Genomic DNA, 17,859 nt, shown 5'->3' with positions numbered 1-17,859 from the left:
ACCGACGTCTATGTGCAATCCATTTATGCAAAAGAAGATTTTTATTCATTACTTTGAGAGCAAGTCATGTCAGAGCTGCTGAAAACTCCCTCGGCACAGAAAATAAACACAGTTAAAAGTTCCAGTTGCTCTTGAGCTGACATCAAAGGAAAAAAATGTTCAAAGCACTTTAATGCTGTCACTGGAATCTGAGTTAATCATTATAAACAGATTAACAGAAACATCAGAAGTCAACAGCTACTTTCTCCTTAGCTGACACAAACCAAGGCAGGCAGCGGCTTCAGCTGCCTTTGATGTTATCTGCAAACCCACATAGATACGAATTATAAAAATTGTTTTATATCATGAAATATCATCATGAATTAATGAGAGAAGGTACACGTTAAATTTGCTATAAATTAGTTGAGAATCATTTGCTTTTACTTGAGTGTATCTGATGTGCCAGTACAGTTTATTCGGCTCCAATCTGCAAACCATTTTGAGCATTTAGAGTAATTTATTTTACATAAAGAACAAATCTTTTTGAATACATGGGACTGTGATGTCAAGATGCAAATACGCTCTAGTGCATAAAACAGTTTCGGAAGAGATTCACAGGGATCGAAATCCAGTCAAACCATTGTTACTCATGGCTGAGAAAGGCAAGATGTTAAAATACAAGTGCATTTTTATATTAAAGCTACCCTAGATAGAATCAGGGAAGAATTAAGTGCCATTTAAACTTGAGGACATAATCTCACGTTCAGTCTCGCTGTTGCCATCACTTCACTTCTCAGTTAGTTGTACAATCACTTCTGAGATTGGCATTGTGTATCAGCTTCAGGCAGTTTCTTGTTGTCCAGAGTCCATTTGGGCAGTCGTGTTAACTGTCATACCAGTCCAGGAAGAGAAGAGAAAAAGAGCACATAACGAGGAAAAAGAGGATCCATACCCTAAATCCAGCGTTGTTTTTGATAGCCTTAAAAAGAAGTAAACACAATGACATTTTACTGAGTGGAAATATAAGTCACATATATACTCACCGGTACACCTGTTCAACTGGTTGTCAATATAAATACCGAATTAGCCAATCACATTGCCGCAGCTTAATGCATTTAGACATGCAGAAGACCTGCTGAAGTTCAAGCTGAGCATCAGAATGGGGGAAAAAAGTGATTTAAGTGACTTTGAACGTGGCACGGTTGTTGATATCACTGTCCAGTGAATGGCAGTTCTCTAGGCCAAAATGCCTTGTTCATGCCAGAGGTCCAAAGAGAATGGCCAGACTGCTGTGAGCCAAAAAGAAGGCAATAACAACACAAATGACCACTTGTTACAACCAAGGTATGCAAAAGAGCATCACAGTCCACAGAGTACCTATGTTCTGATGGCTGCTTCCAAATCCTCTCAAACTGGTTTCTCAAATATGAAAACAGGATCTGGTGACCTCCACAGTCACCAACAGAGCACTTTTAGGATGTGAAACAGGAGCATCACATCATGGATGTGGAGCTGATAAATGTGCCGCATGTGTGTGACACTATCATGTGAACATGAAACAAAATCTTAGAGGTTTTTTTTAGCACCTTGTTGAATCTGTTGAAATTAAAGCAGTTCTGAAGGTAAAAGGGGTCTAACACCCAGGTGTATCTAATAAAGTGACCGGAGAATGTACAGCCAATATATGTGATGCAGAGGTGTGTTTTTCCCCCAGTGCAGTAAAAGGTACCTCTCGTATATCCTCATTGCCTTCTTTGACGTTCTCTGTAGCACCAACGACGAGCTGATGAATGTTGTCTATTTCTGCTTCCTGTCATGGAGAATAAGATGGACAATAAGTCTGTGTACAACAATGCACCGTGCACTTAACAGAGTGCCTGTGTGAAACCGAAGGAACCCAGCTCACTTGTTGCAGGACTTTCTCAGCAAAGATTTCTTGAAGTCGTGAGATCTCTACCACCTTCCCTTCAATTTGCCTGGTGGGTACAAACACTGGCATGAAGCATCCAATGAAAATAATGTGGCTAGCATATATAAGCCCTTCCAGATGATGTTAGGGGAACATTTAGTGTTTAGTGATTTTTTTATCACAAGTGTTTCAGATCCATTTCATTTAGTTTTATTAGCCACCAGAGGACTAATCTGCAAACACTCAAATCTTTGGGTAATTTTAATCCTGTCTTGATCAACATCTAACATTTCAGCCATGCTGTTTAAAACAGACTTATCAAAAACAGAAGGGAACATACACAGATGGAGACTCACCTCACTTCATCCACCAGGCTGTTCATCTCACTGATCAACCTCTGGTTTTCCTGCTCAAACTAGACATAAACACAGTACTGAATAAATATGTATAATGCAGATGTCAAATGCTAATTTAGTGTAAATATATTTCCACTTTTATTTGCCTTATCAGGAAATCCCTGTAAGCTGCTTTTGTGATGACAAATAACAATCCAAATTAGTCTGACATTTGCTGCTCTAAATCTTTAACCCTTCAAACCTCTGGCAAAAATCAACAACGAGTTGTCCCTGTGCACCGACACGCTGTCAAAGTACAACATTAACGTTTGAAACATGCAGATCTATTCATTCATTATTCTGTATACATAAATATTTTCTAAGGTGTCACACCATCTGAATTTCCTCTGGGGAGAGCTCATCTTCCACTCGGCTCTCCTCCCACAGGTTTACAGGGTTGTCCTGGACCTCTGATGATGCAGTCTTCTCTAAAGGGCGAAAGACAAAAGACTTTTAAAGACAACTTTAGACGTGTTACAATAAGAAACCTCTCTGAAAATATAACCTTGAACAGTTATTATGATGGAGTTTTTTAAATGGAATATCTTCAGTTAGTTTATTATTTAGTCCATACTCCTTTATTGCCTTTGGTAAGCTATTCCAGCATTCAGTAACTTATTTTTTAGAGTGAGTGTGTTGTGAGTCCAGATGAGCTTTGAAATTGGTTCAACTGCCTTCAGGAAGCAGTCTCTTAAAGCAGTTTTCACTTTCAAATACAAATCAAGTTGACAAGATTATAATAATAAATGTCCTTTTTGACTACTGTAATTATAACTAGGGATAGGTACCGGTATCCGATGCCATTATGGCACCGGTTCTGACATAAACAGTAGTAACCAGACCGTAAAGCAGCGCACATTTCGGTGCTTTTTTTTTCTTTCCCTGAGATGTCATACACTTTGGATTCTAGCCAATCATTTTACCTTTGCAAGGATAGTAGGCGGGCCCAGGTACGTACGTTCTTTTTGAGCTACAGATTAAAAATGCCCAAGGCGAAGCCGTCAAAAGTCTGGCTGTACTTCACAGCAAAAGATGCAAACTCAGCAGCCTGCTTTAAGGTGATACTGTGCAAAGGAGGTAACACCTGGAATCTGACGACCAACCTGGCGACGCATAGCGATTTTTTTAAAAGCCGAGAAATGCACAGAGTTAGCAACATCTCCCAAAAACCCGAAGAGGAGAGTCCTGGCCCCTAGCCCTGCCAGTGTAGCAGAAATGATGACGGATGATGATGGCAGCAGCAGCCGTTCTTCTCTGCGTGAGTAGCTTAATGTTGTCCGTGTGTAATTTACGTTGAGTAGGCTAACCACGTTATTACATTAATGCATGTAAGGTGAACTAGCAAACACCGTCGTAGTTACATGCAGTTGTCTTCTTGTTTGATGGCAGATACTCCCTTCACCCTGGCCAAAAAGGCTAAAACGACCAAAGAAAAAGTGGAAAACAGCTAAACATGAGAGGTTTAAAGTTTGTGTTTTTTCCATTGTTTAAGCACTGCTTCCAGCCAAGAGTGATACCATATATGCCCTATAGCTGCAGAAAAGGCTAACATTGTTATCTTTCTACAAAAAAAACAGCTGAACATGAGAGGTTTTTGGACAAAGTGTGTGTTCTCCATTCTTTAAGCACCGGTTTGAGCACCGTTTAAGCACCGGCACTGTTTCGAAAGTACTGGTATCGGATAAAACCTAAACGATACCCATCCCTAATTATAACATTTAATACAGTTAACTGATCCAAATAGTGCTACTTATTGCTTCCTGTCTGCCAATGTTGGCTATGGATGATGATATGAATAATACTCATACTTAACTTTCAATCTTAACTGAGATCACAAAGAATCATCATCATCATCATCATGTGCAATGACACTGTGATAAGACACCATGACATTATATATATTATATATGTTTTAAAAAAAGCTGAAATATATGAGATCACAAAAAAGTAGAAGAAGAAAGCATAATTTGGAGTCAGGTAAGTTCTAATAAAATGCAGTAGGGCTTGTCGTGACAGGCTTTGCATGTTGACTTACCAGAACTTCCCTCCTTAACGGTGTCCTCCTCTGTGGGCTCCACTTCCACTTTTTTCTCCACTGGACCGTGATGCTCTGGTACCAGTCTTGATCTGTGACCACAGAACACAATATTACATGAATCACAAGCAGTTTAAAAATGATGAGTGACAACAGGTCAGTGAGGAATGCAAATACTCACAGCCTCTTCTTGTCCACCATTCTCTTGACTCTAATTGCTCTCTGCTCAGAGTACAGCTTGCATACACCTTAAAACCAAAGATGCAAGGTATGATCAAATTGTGTCAGATGCATTATGAAAGAATTATGAAGTATTAAAACAGGTAACAGAGGACTCACTAGAAGTTCAGTAATTAGCTACAAACTCACCTTTTAGGTATGTTTCAATGAGGTCTAGCACCGCTCCCCTGTGCTCCTTTATCTGAGCTGATATCACCTGTTTTTCAGCTGAGATGACAACAATAATATATTTACAGTCAAGACTTCCTGACTTGGAAAGCATGCAGTATGAACAAGACCATATCAGCATTTCCAGATATGTTATGTTTAAATTTCCATTTAAGTTGATTTGCTGCACAGAAATAAAAGACACACCTTCATTGCGTAGCTGCTTGATAGCTTCAGAGCAGGTTCTCATAAAGATCTGAGCATCCTGGTCGATCTGGTCACGGTCATTGTCTGTCATGCGGGAAAGGTCTGATGAAATGAGACTGTAAAACACACACCAGAGCAATGAGAGTGAGCTTGAAGACTTTTACAAACATCATATTTAGTTTTACACCGACAGACATGCCGTAATGTGAATAGTTTCAAGTTGAGAAAGCACTTGTCCAAATACTCCTTCCCTCATTTCCACGCGCAGCTTTAAACAGTGTACTCCAAATTTGTCCTAAGTGAGCATCATGTTAAGCATCCCATCATGCAATGCATACTTTGCGGGGGGAAACCTAAGGAAGCAAGGCAGTAAGCAAGCTAAAGTCTGTATTTTGCTTTAGCTAGGTGTTTTAAACTTTAAAAAGTAAATATGACAATCCACATTTGAGTCTTTTCCCTTTGTATTATTAGTTTGTGGGTGGCTGTCCAGGAAATAGAGATGTCACTTGACAACAAATAATTGATAATAATTACAAGATTTGAAGCTGAACAAGCCATCCATTGAAGGACTTTAGTTTCATTACCATTACATCATGTTATAACATCAGTGTAAATAAATCAGTTATCAACTATAGGTCACAATTACTCTGAGGACTAAGAGGTTAACAGGAAATCTGGAAGATAGTAACAGCTATGGGAAAAGCTGAATGTATACAAGACCTGCAAACATATCAGTGGACAGTCCCATCACTAAATACTACCACACTCAACCCACTGACATGTCTAATGCTTAGTTAATGTTTTCTTTTGAGGTTTCATCAACAACTCGTTCCCAACAGTGGCTACTCACGCACGCGCACACACACATGCACACACACACACGCACACACACACACACACAACGCAGAGGGGCCTTGGAGAGAGGAAGGCCTGGATTAGTCCCTGGGTGTGATTTGCTCTACACTTGGTTGCAGCTCAATTATTCCAGACAATTAGACTGGAGTCTGCCTCTACAGACCACCCAACTCGCTGCTGACCTTGTGCCAGAAGGCAGCCCCTGTAGCTCGCGCACAGACACTCACGCACGCTGAAAATAACCCTGACTCCTGACCTTCTCTGAATTTTGTCAGAATTAAAGCGTTTGTGCCCTCATCAGCTTTCCCTGCAGCCTTGAAGGGTTTTGCCGTTGCTGTTGTTGATTGTGGTGGATTACTGTGACTGTTTGGAGAAGCTTACCTTCCGGCGCTCACATAATCTTTTCTGTGCTGTAGCAGAAAGTCTTTGAGCTTGGTGATGTTCGTGATCTGCCAAGATAAAGTGAGAAGTAGCATTACTCGACCCCATCACCATCATGTCAACAAGTCTTTAAATATGCAGTTGCACCTTCAAATATGTTAATTTTGGTCAACATTGTTTTTTTTTCCAGACATGTATGAGGAAACTATTTTCTCCCAGCTACATTCCAACAGAGCCAGAGTAAATGCATAATTTTACATTTATTGGAAGTGACAGGAAACCAGTGTCCTTCTATCTCTGTGAATTCTCAATATTTACTTATGACAATTCATCAACTCCAGGACATACAAAAATCAAACCAGCAATTTGCCCGTCAAACAGCTCTCATAAATAAAACCAAGGGCTTACAGAGCATACAGAGCACTGACAGAGCCATTTCCAATAAGCTTTAAATTTATGATCTGTTGCTATTTATCACAGAGAGAAAGTCCAGGAGTGTGTGTGTGTGTGCAAAGGGAAACCAGAGGAAACTTGGTTCAATCCAATATTTGCTCGTGTAATTCAGTCAAATATTAAAAAAGACCAAATTGCTTCCCTGTCCACAGACTTCTGCTGGCAGGCTACAAGAGGGTGTGAAAGCACACACAGCAGGCTCTGTTGGATCCACAAGAAGACAGAACTGAGACAGGCGCAGGACTGAAAAATGACACAATGAGTTTGACTGTGACAGCGAGCACAGAGCGTGGGGGATTATTTTGATAGCATAACGACGCTGTCTTCAGCCTTCACTTTTTCACGCTAACAGCCTCAATTATCAAATTGCTTTGGCTGTAAAGAGTAACCTGGCACCAGTCGTCTAATAATGTCTCTAAACATTCATTCCTAGCGTCACAGTGACTTAAAGCGGTGTTTTATTTGAGCTGACGTTTGAAAAATGACTCGTTTGTCAGGGCATAAAGAAGGTGTTGTGATAAACAGAGCCGAGCAATTTGTTAGAAACCCAGAAGTCCTTCTCTGGTTTAGAGGGTGACGTACGACACTGCTGTGGGGGGCATGCTAACGCAGGCAAGGACAAGGCAGGCTGACCCCCGCTAATAATACAATTATTTGTGAGGTCAGGAGTTAATTGATGTTCAGTGCAGTTGAGCTTGGAGGGTTCAGGGAGAACAGAACCGTACTTATAGTTTAAAGTCATTCAGATCAGCATTAGTTACTAGTTTAGAGCCTATTCAAAACATGCCTGTTTGAAATTGGCTCTAGTAAATCTCTAGTTTTACTGTTGCAGCATTCTCAATCAATCACTGACCAACCATAATTATGACTGTACACACTTAAAGTCTAGAAAATATCGCATGGGAGCAGACGGCAATAATGTTTGGGTGAGCATCATCGTGTCATGTGACATTTTATGATGCAACTCATTCAGTATTATATCTGTAATCAAACTTTAATGTTACATCATAAATGTATATTATTTTAATATATTCTTCATTTGACATGATTATAATGTCTAAATATGACATCTAAAAATGTTTTTAATATTATTACAACCACTCTTGTTCGGTAAATTTGACAGTATCTTGACTACCAAACAAAAGACCTATGATTAAAACACAGGTGTTTGTCAGTTATCACAATAATAACAGACCTTTTTTCAGATGCCTGATCAGAATAATATTGAAGCACAACTTCAAAAGGACTCCTGTGACACTGTTATATTAATCTGCATATGTAACAGTCGGCGCTTCCCTTAACTGACAAATCAGTGCTTTCACTTGACTTAAAATCCTTAACACATTCTGAATTCACCTCATCTCTGGAGCCAACGCAGTTAATATGACCACTGTTAAAACAAATACAAAAAATACAATATAAAATGGCCCACGACAATGTTAAGACGATGCATGGAGAGGAAAAAGGTAAAAATCCCTTTTTAGGCAACTACTACAAACAGAATACACTCAGTACCTTGACAGTTGTAGTATATAATGCTTAAGTGAGGACAGGATGATGTCTTGTTAATAGCTGCACTGGCATAATAAGCCATTTGCAATGCACCACACTGTTGACCGTGTTTCTGAAACATTCCCACACTGTAGAGGTTCATGAGCAATCCTTCCAGCTTGCTGTTTGGAGGGTATTAATTGGACACAGCCATCTTTGCAACACAGTCTTATTGCAACCATTTAGATGAATTATATTAATGACATGAAGTAGTACGTAGAGTCACGGACTGCTCTTTGAAGTTAATCAAACACATGCAAAGAATCCTTCATATAATTAAAATCTAGCATGTCAGTGAATAAGACTGGTTATCATTGTAACAACCTTTATAAGTTTTTTATAGCTTTGAACTGCAAACAAGCTTGGAAACAACATCTTACAGCAAAAATTGGACTGTTTGGTTTTTGTTTTTTTAATTAAAAGTTGCTTTGTGTTGTTGCTGTAACATTTCAACTCGTTCGTTGTGGTTTAGAGTCTTTTGGTATGATTTTGTGAGGAACAAATAAAGTGAAATGTTATGTCTAAGTTCCTAAATGAAACACAGAGATATTTATGTAATCTAGACTTGAAATTAGAAAATATAAACTCCTCCACACCAAGAACGATTTGGCTTGTCTTTACTATAAACTGTTTCCTGCTTGCAATTAACACTCGGTTTCAGCTTTGTACAAAGTTTATCTGACTACAAACCTCTACTCGTGGTACTACACCTTTTTCACCAGCAGGCAGTGCTAAGCCCAAAGCACTGGAACACAGTGGAAGGTCTGTGTGTGTGTGTGTGTGTGTGTGTGTGTGTGTGTGTGTGTGTGTGTGTGTGTGTGTGTGTGTGTCTGTTGTGTGTTGTGGGGGTGCTGGGGAGTGTCAAAGACTGCTGCTCTGGGGGTTGAGCTGCCTCCTGTGTGTATACATTGGAGCTTGGATTCCCAGCACAACCTCAAGGGTTTGCAGGGGGTCAGAGGGATCAATTGCTCTTGTAACGTAAGACCTTAAAGAGCAAGTAATTCCTGAACAATGAGGAAGGGGGTGGCCTTGTGCATGCGGCTCACCACATATGTGTATGCATAGGTACGCGTGAACGTGTGTGTGAGTGTAACGTGTAGCTGCTGCAGGTGTGTGTGAGGCAGAGCTCGCAGGGAAGGCAAGAGGAGACAGTCTGCCGGGCTATATCTAATCTCGTCATCATCAAAGACCCCCACTTTACCTCCTCACTTTCTCCTTCCCCTTGGTTCCCTCCAGCTCTGACTGAGCCCAAACAAACCATCAGGGGGGATTATTATGAGGAAGAAAAGAGAAAAGGCTTAGCTAGCAGATTTTCTAAAGAGCCTGGATAGCTCTTTGTTTTGTTTAATCCAGGTAACTGACAGAATTTGATGATGACTGCCCTGCTTTGGTTCAAGTCCCTGTGTGTCCTGACTGTGGGCTATCCATACTGACGCCACGTTATGTTGTGTTTAGGAATGTGGCCCTGATGCAGAGAGGATGCTTCAGAGGAGAACGCTGAGCCACATGTTGACTCTATTATCATGTTTATGTCTGACTCTCTAATGGGCTGAGTTTTGTCTTCTCATGTCTATTCACAGTTAGGAAGCTTTAGCCAGCTCTATAAACAAACAAGGAGTAATCAAAGAAAGCTTTTAAGAATATTTACCAACTGGGTCCTCGACCCTTTTAATATGTGCTAAAGTTGTATTAATCTGTCACGAGTTTAACCGGCCAATTCACTTCGATACAAAGATGTGGAAAGCAGCGCTTGCATGCAGTCTCGGTGCTTCTTCATCTACTGTCACACAGGTCAGATCAAGGATGGATTTGAAAAGTGACGGAGAGTCTGAATCATATATTAGAGATTTTCAAATACTGAGGAATATCAGCCAATGTATAGTCTGCGGTAAAGAGTACAAAGCTGAAATGACCACATTACCGCTATTGTATTTTACAACTGTGTCACATTTCTCCCCTTCAAGACAGATGGAAAGCATTCAGCAATCATCTCTGTTCAATCACAACTTGTAACGGTCCTGCTGCTGGAGCTTAGTGAGACGGACTGAGTCAGTGGCAAAACTATTGAGGAAGGTTTACAGCCTGCCTAAACCGATTTCAAGCATGCATTCAAAGCCATCATATCTTAATAATCAATTTCATATGAAACAGATGTGAAGGGTGGGGCTGTAACGTTTCACTAAAACACAAATGGACAACACGGGACAAAAAATTAATTAATAAACAAAAGGCAAAGCTGGCAGCTGAAGAGAAGGTGACGTTAAGCATGTGAGATAAACAGAACTGTTTTTAAAAAAGGACACCACATAATATAATAGATACATACAGTATCTACCATTAGATTCAAAATATTGTTGTGTAAGTATTTGTATTTACTGATATTCCTTAGAGAGCATACTTAATCACGTTTTGTGATTATTTCAGCATGTTTTTGAATTGTAAGACCATCTCTCTTTTGTTTACTTAAGTCCGGTCAAGTTGCCTTGGTTGGACTGACGCAAACCTGTGTCTGTTTTTCAGAACTGCCAAAATATTATCACAGTGAACTGGAATTATGGTTTGCAAGTCCACGTGTTTGTTTCAGCCCAGGAGGAAATCTTATATTACACTTTATTAATGTTCAATATTCATATACAATATAATGCAAACAGTACTGCACACAGTGGGTCATAGAAGAGTAAGAAACGTACTGTCCACATTGGCATCCCCTGGTGAAACAAGTAAATAAAAGAAAGCTCACCCCTGCTTAGGACAGCAGGATACACATGCTGAAATCCTGACAACAAAAGGTAATAAATCAGCAAAATCACTAGCTCTATAACTTAGATGTACTTAATGAGCATCTCCTGCCAACCTGGTATCAGTTGTCATGGTCATTATAATAAATACGTTTTTTCCCCTGCATACAGTAGCACTGAAAACACCTAAAGAGTACCAGAAATGCAATTTCAGAGTAAGTGACACTGCAACTTTCCTTCAGTGTATTATACATCACTGAATTGATATAATTCACTTCCAAAAAAGAACCAAAAACAAAACCACTTGAGTTAAACTTTAGTTTCAAAAACACGAGCAAGAAAAAGACATAATCTATAAAGACAGAAAACACTTCAGTGATTTAATAAAGCAAAGTAATTTGCGGAGTGCATGGAAAATCTAGACGTTTGATTCGAGTCAGATTCTCACAGTACTGGAAAACTCAAACCTACTTGAGTCTTTACCTCTAAGACAGTAAACAAACTCGTCTTTTGACCTTTGCTTTAAAAACAAAACTGAAACAGTATCATCTGCTTTAGTTTTATTTTGTGCATTCAGTATCAATGTGAAATGACAACAAATAATGAATACCCCATAACTTATTTCCACATTTTATCCTGTAACAAAAGGCCCAATTGTATTCTTTATAGTTGTCATTTGCTTAAACAGATAAGTACACATCTGTTGGAGTTTCATGGCTCGGATTTTAGTGTTAAGAGTGGTGAATGCAGTCTGCTGTCATTAGTATTGGGAAATCGCAACATTTGCCTAATGATAATGCCGTAAGACAGTATTTAAAGTATCCACAGCTGCTGCTTGTTCATCTCTAACAATCGTGTCTACAGAAAAGCAATGACTGCCTCATGACTTAGAGCTTGTCATGCATCTGTAAAACTGCTTTTAACCACTTTTTGCTCGTTAGTTTCATTTTCATGAGTCCTTCCAAACCTTTTGTTGCGTGCAGTAAAACAAAGATCACGATCCTGCTCAGGGCTGACAGCAGATGCCTCAAAATTCAATTTGCCTGGCTTTCATGGGAAAACAGTGCAGAGATTAGGCCAACTGGTAAAAGAGACCATTTAGCAGCACTGTTCATCTGAGCGTGATCCCTGCAAATCGCTCAGCATAGACTTGGCTTAGGCAGCTATATGAGACCACGTTTTACCTTTTGTGTTGTACTTTGGTAACGTGATGAGCAGAAGCATAATATAAAATTACTGACTGCAAACTTGCAAAATGTGGCTAAATAAGGCGCTACCATTGCTTTAGTACATATTATGTACAATATCAATTCTTTTATTTTTCACTGATCTGGCTTTTGGGCTTTTTAACATCCCTATGATAAATGTTTTACCTTTCTTTGACTGCCAATTACTTTTACTTCTACAAAGACTGTGTGGGGGGGGGGCATACTTGTGCACCACATTCCCTAAACAACTCATAAATGTCATGTAACATCTGCTGCTGTGGCTGTACACCATCTGTATGTGATCCGTTAAGCACAAGAAGAAATGTGCAAATTCATTCCAGTTTCATCTGAAGCAAAACACCCACAGGCTCTTAAACACATCTCTAACAATTATTTCAACTTTGATCTGCGACTCTGACCTTTGCAAGTTCACTGATCCTCTTTAACGTCCCGGTGTGATACAAGGTGATAATTTTAACTTCACTTTCACAATGGTTTAGCTTGATTTAGTTTATAACATCTCAAACATAAAATGAAATTTCAATTGTTTAAAAAAAAAGAAAACACACTGGAGTTGGAAACTTAACCATCGTCGAAAAATTCAGACTAAATGTTACGAAAATACTAGAGCATACCATTTCACTGTAAAGTTTTCACAGCGAAGAGCCCCTCTAACAACACAACATCATTTTAAGAGCTGGCCCACTTTTCAGTGTTTCAAAGAAAACAGTGTGAGAAGGAGCCAATTTTGGAATACCAATACTGAACGCAGAGTGGGGAGCCAAGCGCTATTTTCTACACCCAATTTGACAATTTTAGAGTGACCTTCCCCATTTAAACTCGAGAAGGGTAGCATGCTGCGGAGAGCGACGAGGTGAGCGGTGAAACGGAGATCACAGCGCCCAAAACCAACCCCTATGAGGTAAAAGATTCCCCTTACCAAACCCCACCCTGCAAACACTGGCCCTCTTATTAGTCAATCAAACCCTTCTTGAATCGACTTGAAAGTAGCTACATTTCCTTTCTCATTGTGTTGACTTTTGAGTGGAAAAAGAAAAAAGTCTCAGAGGTCCACTGTGTATTTGTCAACTTTGATGTTTTCTTTCTATTTTTGCGAAGCTTCAATGGGAATTTAGGAGGGAGAGTTAGCGGGAGAGTTATGCATGTCTTGAAGGGCACCCACATCTGTTGTGCATTAGGTGCCGGCCGTCAACATTGTTACTGGGGACCTAATTTAATATTTTCTCTGTTTTGATCTTCCACCTTTAATCACTGGCTCTTGGGAGGATCAGCTTTCCCCAGAAATTGTTTGAGAGCCGAAAGAAAATGTTATTGCAGCATGTTTATGGAATCATACATGGGAAGAGGCGACCTGCATAAAAATGACTGCCTATGTGATGCCGAATAGAGACAGAAAAGGATAGCTGAGCCGGGGAGACGTGGGTGAAAACCGCGACATAACTGTAAGCAGTCAGGACATTCCAAGCTCACATTTTCAATTTCGGCAAAAACGGCTTCACTGAGATGGTCGGAGATGATATCTGCAATGCGAAGGAGACAGCAGTAGGGGGGGAGGAGAGCAGGGTGCAGCCACCACAGGATAGGTTTGGGTTTCTCTTGAATAAGCAGCAGTGCCTTTATTAAACCACCATTTCTAATATCCATGTAACAGAACATAACAAAAACCTGGTTGTGCAGAGCTGCAGCAAATGGGCTCATGTTTGCCTCGGGCTGATGGCTGAAGACATCGGGTACAACTAGAGCTGGGCGATAGAACGATAACGATATGTATCGCGATATAACTTTTACTCGATAGAGAAATTAAGCTATCGCGATAGACCTCGCCGCTCTTGTCCTCTTAAAAAAAAAAAAAAAAGAACAGCCAATCCAAACTAAGTAGCGCAGAGCCGAACCAATCACAGCCGCAGCGTCACGTCGCGTGACTTGTTACGTACAGCACAAGTGCCAAGCCGCACGTGTGTTTGTTTGGGAAGCAGCCAGCGGGTAATGGAGGAAATGAGTGTGCCGACTAGAAAAATCAACCGAGCGTGACCGAAGAGAAAACAGATGATGGTTCCAAACGCCGGAGAGATTGTCGAACGGAAGAGCCATAGAAGTTCCATAGTGTGAAGGTATTTCGGCTATTTCAAGTCTGACAAAAAACAGAGTAGCGTGCACTGTAAATTGTGCCAAAAGCAAGTCTGGAAATACAATAAACTGGTGCATGCGTCACACTGCGCCACATTATTGTTTCGGTGAAATGAATTTCTACAATACTGTTACTGTTAATTGTACTCTCTGCAGTGTTTAAATGCTTACATATACACACAGTTACTGTCCCTCCACACATACGACTCGGTTCTGCTTCTATGCCCCAGCTTTGTTTACTTTTACCCACCGAGGCTTCTAGACTTCTGATTGGCCAACATTTCTGCACGGTTAGGAATCTAGCGCCACCTGCTGCTTTGGCATGTTCATAGCAGCGTTTTCCTTCATTTCTGCCTTTATGTGTGGACGGGATTATTTTTTAAAACGAAAACGGAAAATCTCCGTTTTCAAAAATACCCGTGTACGTGTGGACGTAGCCTCAGTCTCTGACTGGAAGCGCTAATTCGTCATTCGGCTTTTGTCAGACTAAAGTAACTGTTAAAACTGTTTGAAAAGCTAAGCTATACAACAAGGAGAGATTGAGAATTTCCTTTTAGTTCTCAGTTTATTTGATATTGACAAAAGTTAGTCAGTTTTGTCTGTTCTTCTGTAAAACAAACTAAGATTTATTTTTAGAATTAATATTTTGTTTCTAAGTGGAATTGACAATTTAGTCTGTTTCGTTTGTTCTATTTTGAAACTTAAACGCTTTAGCGGCTGCCTTTTGTGTAGTTTGCAATATTTGCCTTTATTTATCTGAAAAAGTCTCATGTTCCTTAAGTACATCTACCCTGTTGAACTTATTATGGGAAATAAATATTTAAATAAAAACAAGCCGCTGATTATTTCACATTTTACTTGTGAGCAACGGCACATTTAAATCTTACAAATATAGTTATTTGGCTTATATCGTGATAGATATCGTTATCGCCTGAAATGAAAAAAACATATCGTGATATGAAAAAATCTCATATCGCCCAGCTCTAGGTACAACTTAAAGCCCTGACTCCCCTTGGGATACGTAAAGTGGTTCTTCAAGGTACCTTTGAAGAGGTTTGTTTTTGAGATATTCATGTCAGGCCAAAGTGTAGCAGTAGACGTACAAGCAACATGTACACTGCTAGATCTTGTACCGTCAACCATAGAGGATGGGTCTGTATTTCAGCGGAAAAAGATAATTTAAGATGTTTTTCATGACATTTCCTGAATCAACACAATGTCTCATAAAATGACATCCAAAACTGTTTTCCCCAATATATTTAGTCTTATGTGAAATTCTACAAATAAATTTATATTATTACAGTATTAGAGGAGATGAAGTCTAAATTCCATTACTGACAGTGTATTAAAAAGCTAGCATTTTTCAGTGAGACCAAGGTCATTTTAACTGGCTATTACCAGAAAACTAAGAAAGGAAGAAATGAAAACATACTTCTTCAGTTGTGTAGCTGTTCATATTTATATGGTTTCTGAAAAAATAACCATATCAACTGCTGATCCAAGCGTGTAAAATTTTTTCTGAATATCAGTTGCAGGCCTCATGTTGGGGAAAGTACATATATATATTTTATGTGACACTTTTGTCCTTGAGTGATTGTTTTCATGAGAATTTGGTCAGATATGAGAATATAGACTGGGAGACTGCACACCAGCAGCTATGAAACAACATTTCTGACTTATTTCTCTCCCTATGATGCCCACACCTATCAATCTGTGCCAAGAATGTTTTATATGAAGTGGCGTATGCACTTATAATATGCACTTATAATAACGGCATACTCCAACAAATACAGTTATTATAATAATAACCAGGAATTGTAAAACACAGTTGAGCACACATGTAGCAAGCCTGGACATCCCCAGATAACTTTAATGAGTGAATATTGTATCTGTAAAAGTTGTAGATTACCAAAGTATATAAGGGCATAAAAGCATTTCATTAACATCGATGGGATATTCTTCTTCTTCTTTCAGCTGCCTTTACAAAATACCATAGCAGATAATTTGCCTCTATTTCACCCTATCCCTAGCACCCTCCTTTATCACAAAAACCCTCTGCATGTGCTCCTTCACTACATCCATGAGTCTCCTCTTAGGTGTTCCTCTCTTCCTCCTGCCTGGCACCTCCACGTTCAGCATCCTTTGCCTAGTGTATTTTCTCTTCCGACTGTGCATATACCCAAGCCATCTCATCCTTACCTATTTAACTTTGCCTCCACACTGCTCAACCCGAGCTGCCCCTCTGATGCGTTTGTTTCTAATTTCGTCCATCCTGGTGACTCCCAGTGAAGATCTTAACATCTTCAGTTCAGCCTCCGGTCGTTTTTGTCAGTGCCACCACCTCCAAGCCATACATCATAAAAGGTCTAGTCTTGCAAACCTTCCCTTTCCCTCTTGGTGCTATCCTTCTCTCACAAATCACTCCTGACATTGCCTCAACCTTCTTCACCCTGTCTGCAAACTCTTTTTCACACCTCTTATGCATTATCCGTTGCTTTGGATGGTTGACCCCAGATATCTAAACTACTCAAACTTCAGTACCTCTGCTCCTTGCAGCTTCACTGTTACACCTGTCTCCCTCTCATTCACACAAATGTATTCTGTCTTGCTTCTACTGACTTTCATCTTCTCTCAAAGCATACCTGCACATCTCCAGGCTCTATTTCACCTGCTCCCTACTCTCAGTACAGATCCTCAAAGCCTTCAACAAACGATTAACTGGCCACTTATTGTATTAGTCAAAATCACAACCTTTATATTTCAAATCTCAACGTATCATAATATTATCTATTCTATGACAAATTTGGAACATAATTTGCATATATTCAATATAAATTTTAAAAAATCTAATCCAGTTTAAGTTCATGCTGCATTTAGCAAAGTTATAGTCTGCAAATGTTGACAGAACACCGGCTAACCACGAACAGCGCCAACACACCAAAGGAAACAGAAGTGGTAAGCATCGTATATGCACTGTATTTCACTGGCTGCTGTTGCTCCTACAAAGTAGTAGTAAGTTTAGAAGCTGCCATTAAACGTAAAGCACTTTGGCCACTGTGCTAGCAAAGTTAGCTAACGCTAGCCTGGATGAACACTCACCACTTCTTTCGCCCTCGGTGAGAAGCCACTCTTCGGTCTACTTCTCTTGAAAATTTCATCTTTGGTCGAGTCGAAGCCAATCCCTATGGCTTTGTTCCTGGTTTTAACCGTCTTAACGCTGGCTTTGAAAAGTAACGTGATATCAACAGCCATGTCTGAGCAGCTGCAGCCGACTGCTCACCGCTGTAAACAAACTGACACGTCACCCGATGAGGACGTCATCTTCGTGGGACGCGCTGGATTTCTCCTGTAATACGGGTACGAAAGCGTTACGTTTCACCTTAAATATTTCATCAGTATTTATTTATTATAAGTAATATTCACATCATAATAATTGAATTCTGCTACAGTCCGATCGTATATTTAAAGACCGGTCGCTTAGAATCAACTCTTGTAGGGAAAATCTTAAAATATCTTTAATTTAAAAAAAAAAAATCTATTAATATTTTAACTGAAACCTTCGGTCTGAAAGCATTAACTTGAAGCCTTTACCTGTATGTGCCAAATTTGGGAA

The 17,859-nt window shown here is 39.7% G+C and overlaps 1 protein-coding gene across 1 annotated transcript; it reads right to left on the bottom strand.

Moving 5' to 3' along the window:
• Window positions 1-9: 9 nt before the first annotated feature.
• Window positions 10-17,578, bottom strand: stx18 (syntaxin 18). The gene is made up of 11 exons (XM_082532159.1): window positions 17,346-17,578; window positions 6,149-6,216; window positions 4,913-5,028; window positions 4,688-4,765; window positions 4,500-4,566; window positions 4,319-4,410; window positions 2,617-2,711; window positions 2,245-2,303; window positions 1,886-1,955; window positions 1,709-1,789; window positions 10-958 (listed from the first exon to the last, which is right to left on the bottom strand). Exons 1-11 carry the CDS (start codon window positions 17,496-17,498, stop codon window positions 863-865), a joined length of 975 nt encoding a protein of 324 aa, XP_082388285.1. The 5' UTR covers window positions 17,499-17,578; the 3' UTR covers window positions 10-862.
• Between the last annotated feature and the right edge of the window lie 281 nt (window positions 17,579-17,859).

The sequence above is a fragment of the Aulonocara stuartgranti genome (assembly GCF_965226115.1).
Source record: "Aulonocara stuartgranti genome assembly, chromosome: 5".
Lineage (NCBI taxonomy): Eukaryota > Metazoa > Chordata > Actinopteri > Cichliformes > Cichlidae > Aulonocara > Aulonocara stuartgranti.
The sequence above is the reverse complement of the archived record's forward strand: the minus strand, read 5'-3'. Positions and strand labels throughout refer to the sequence as shown.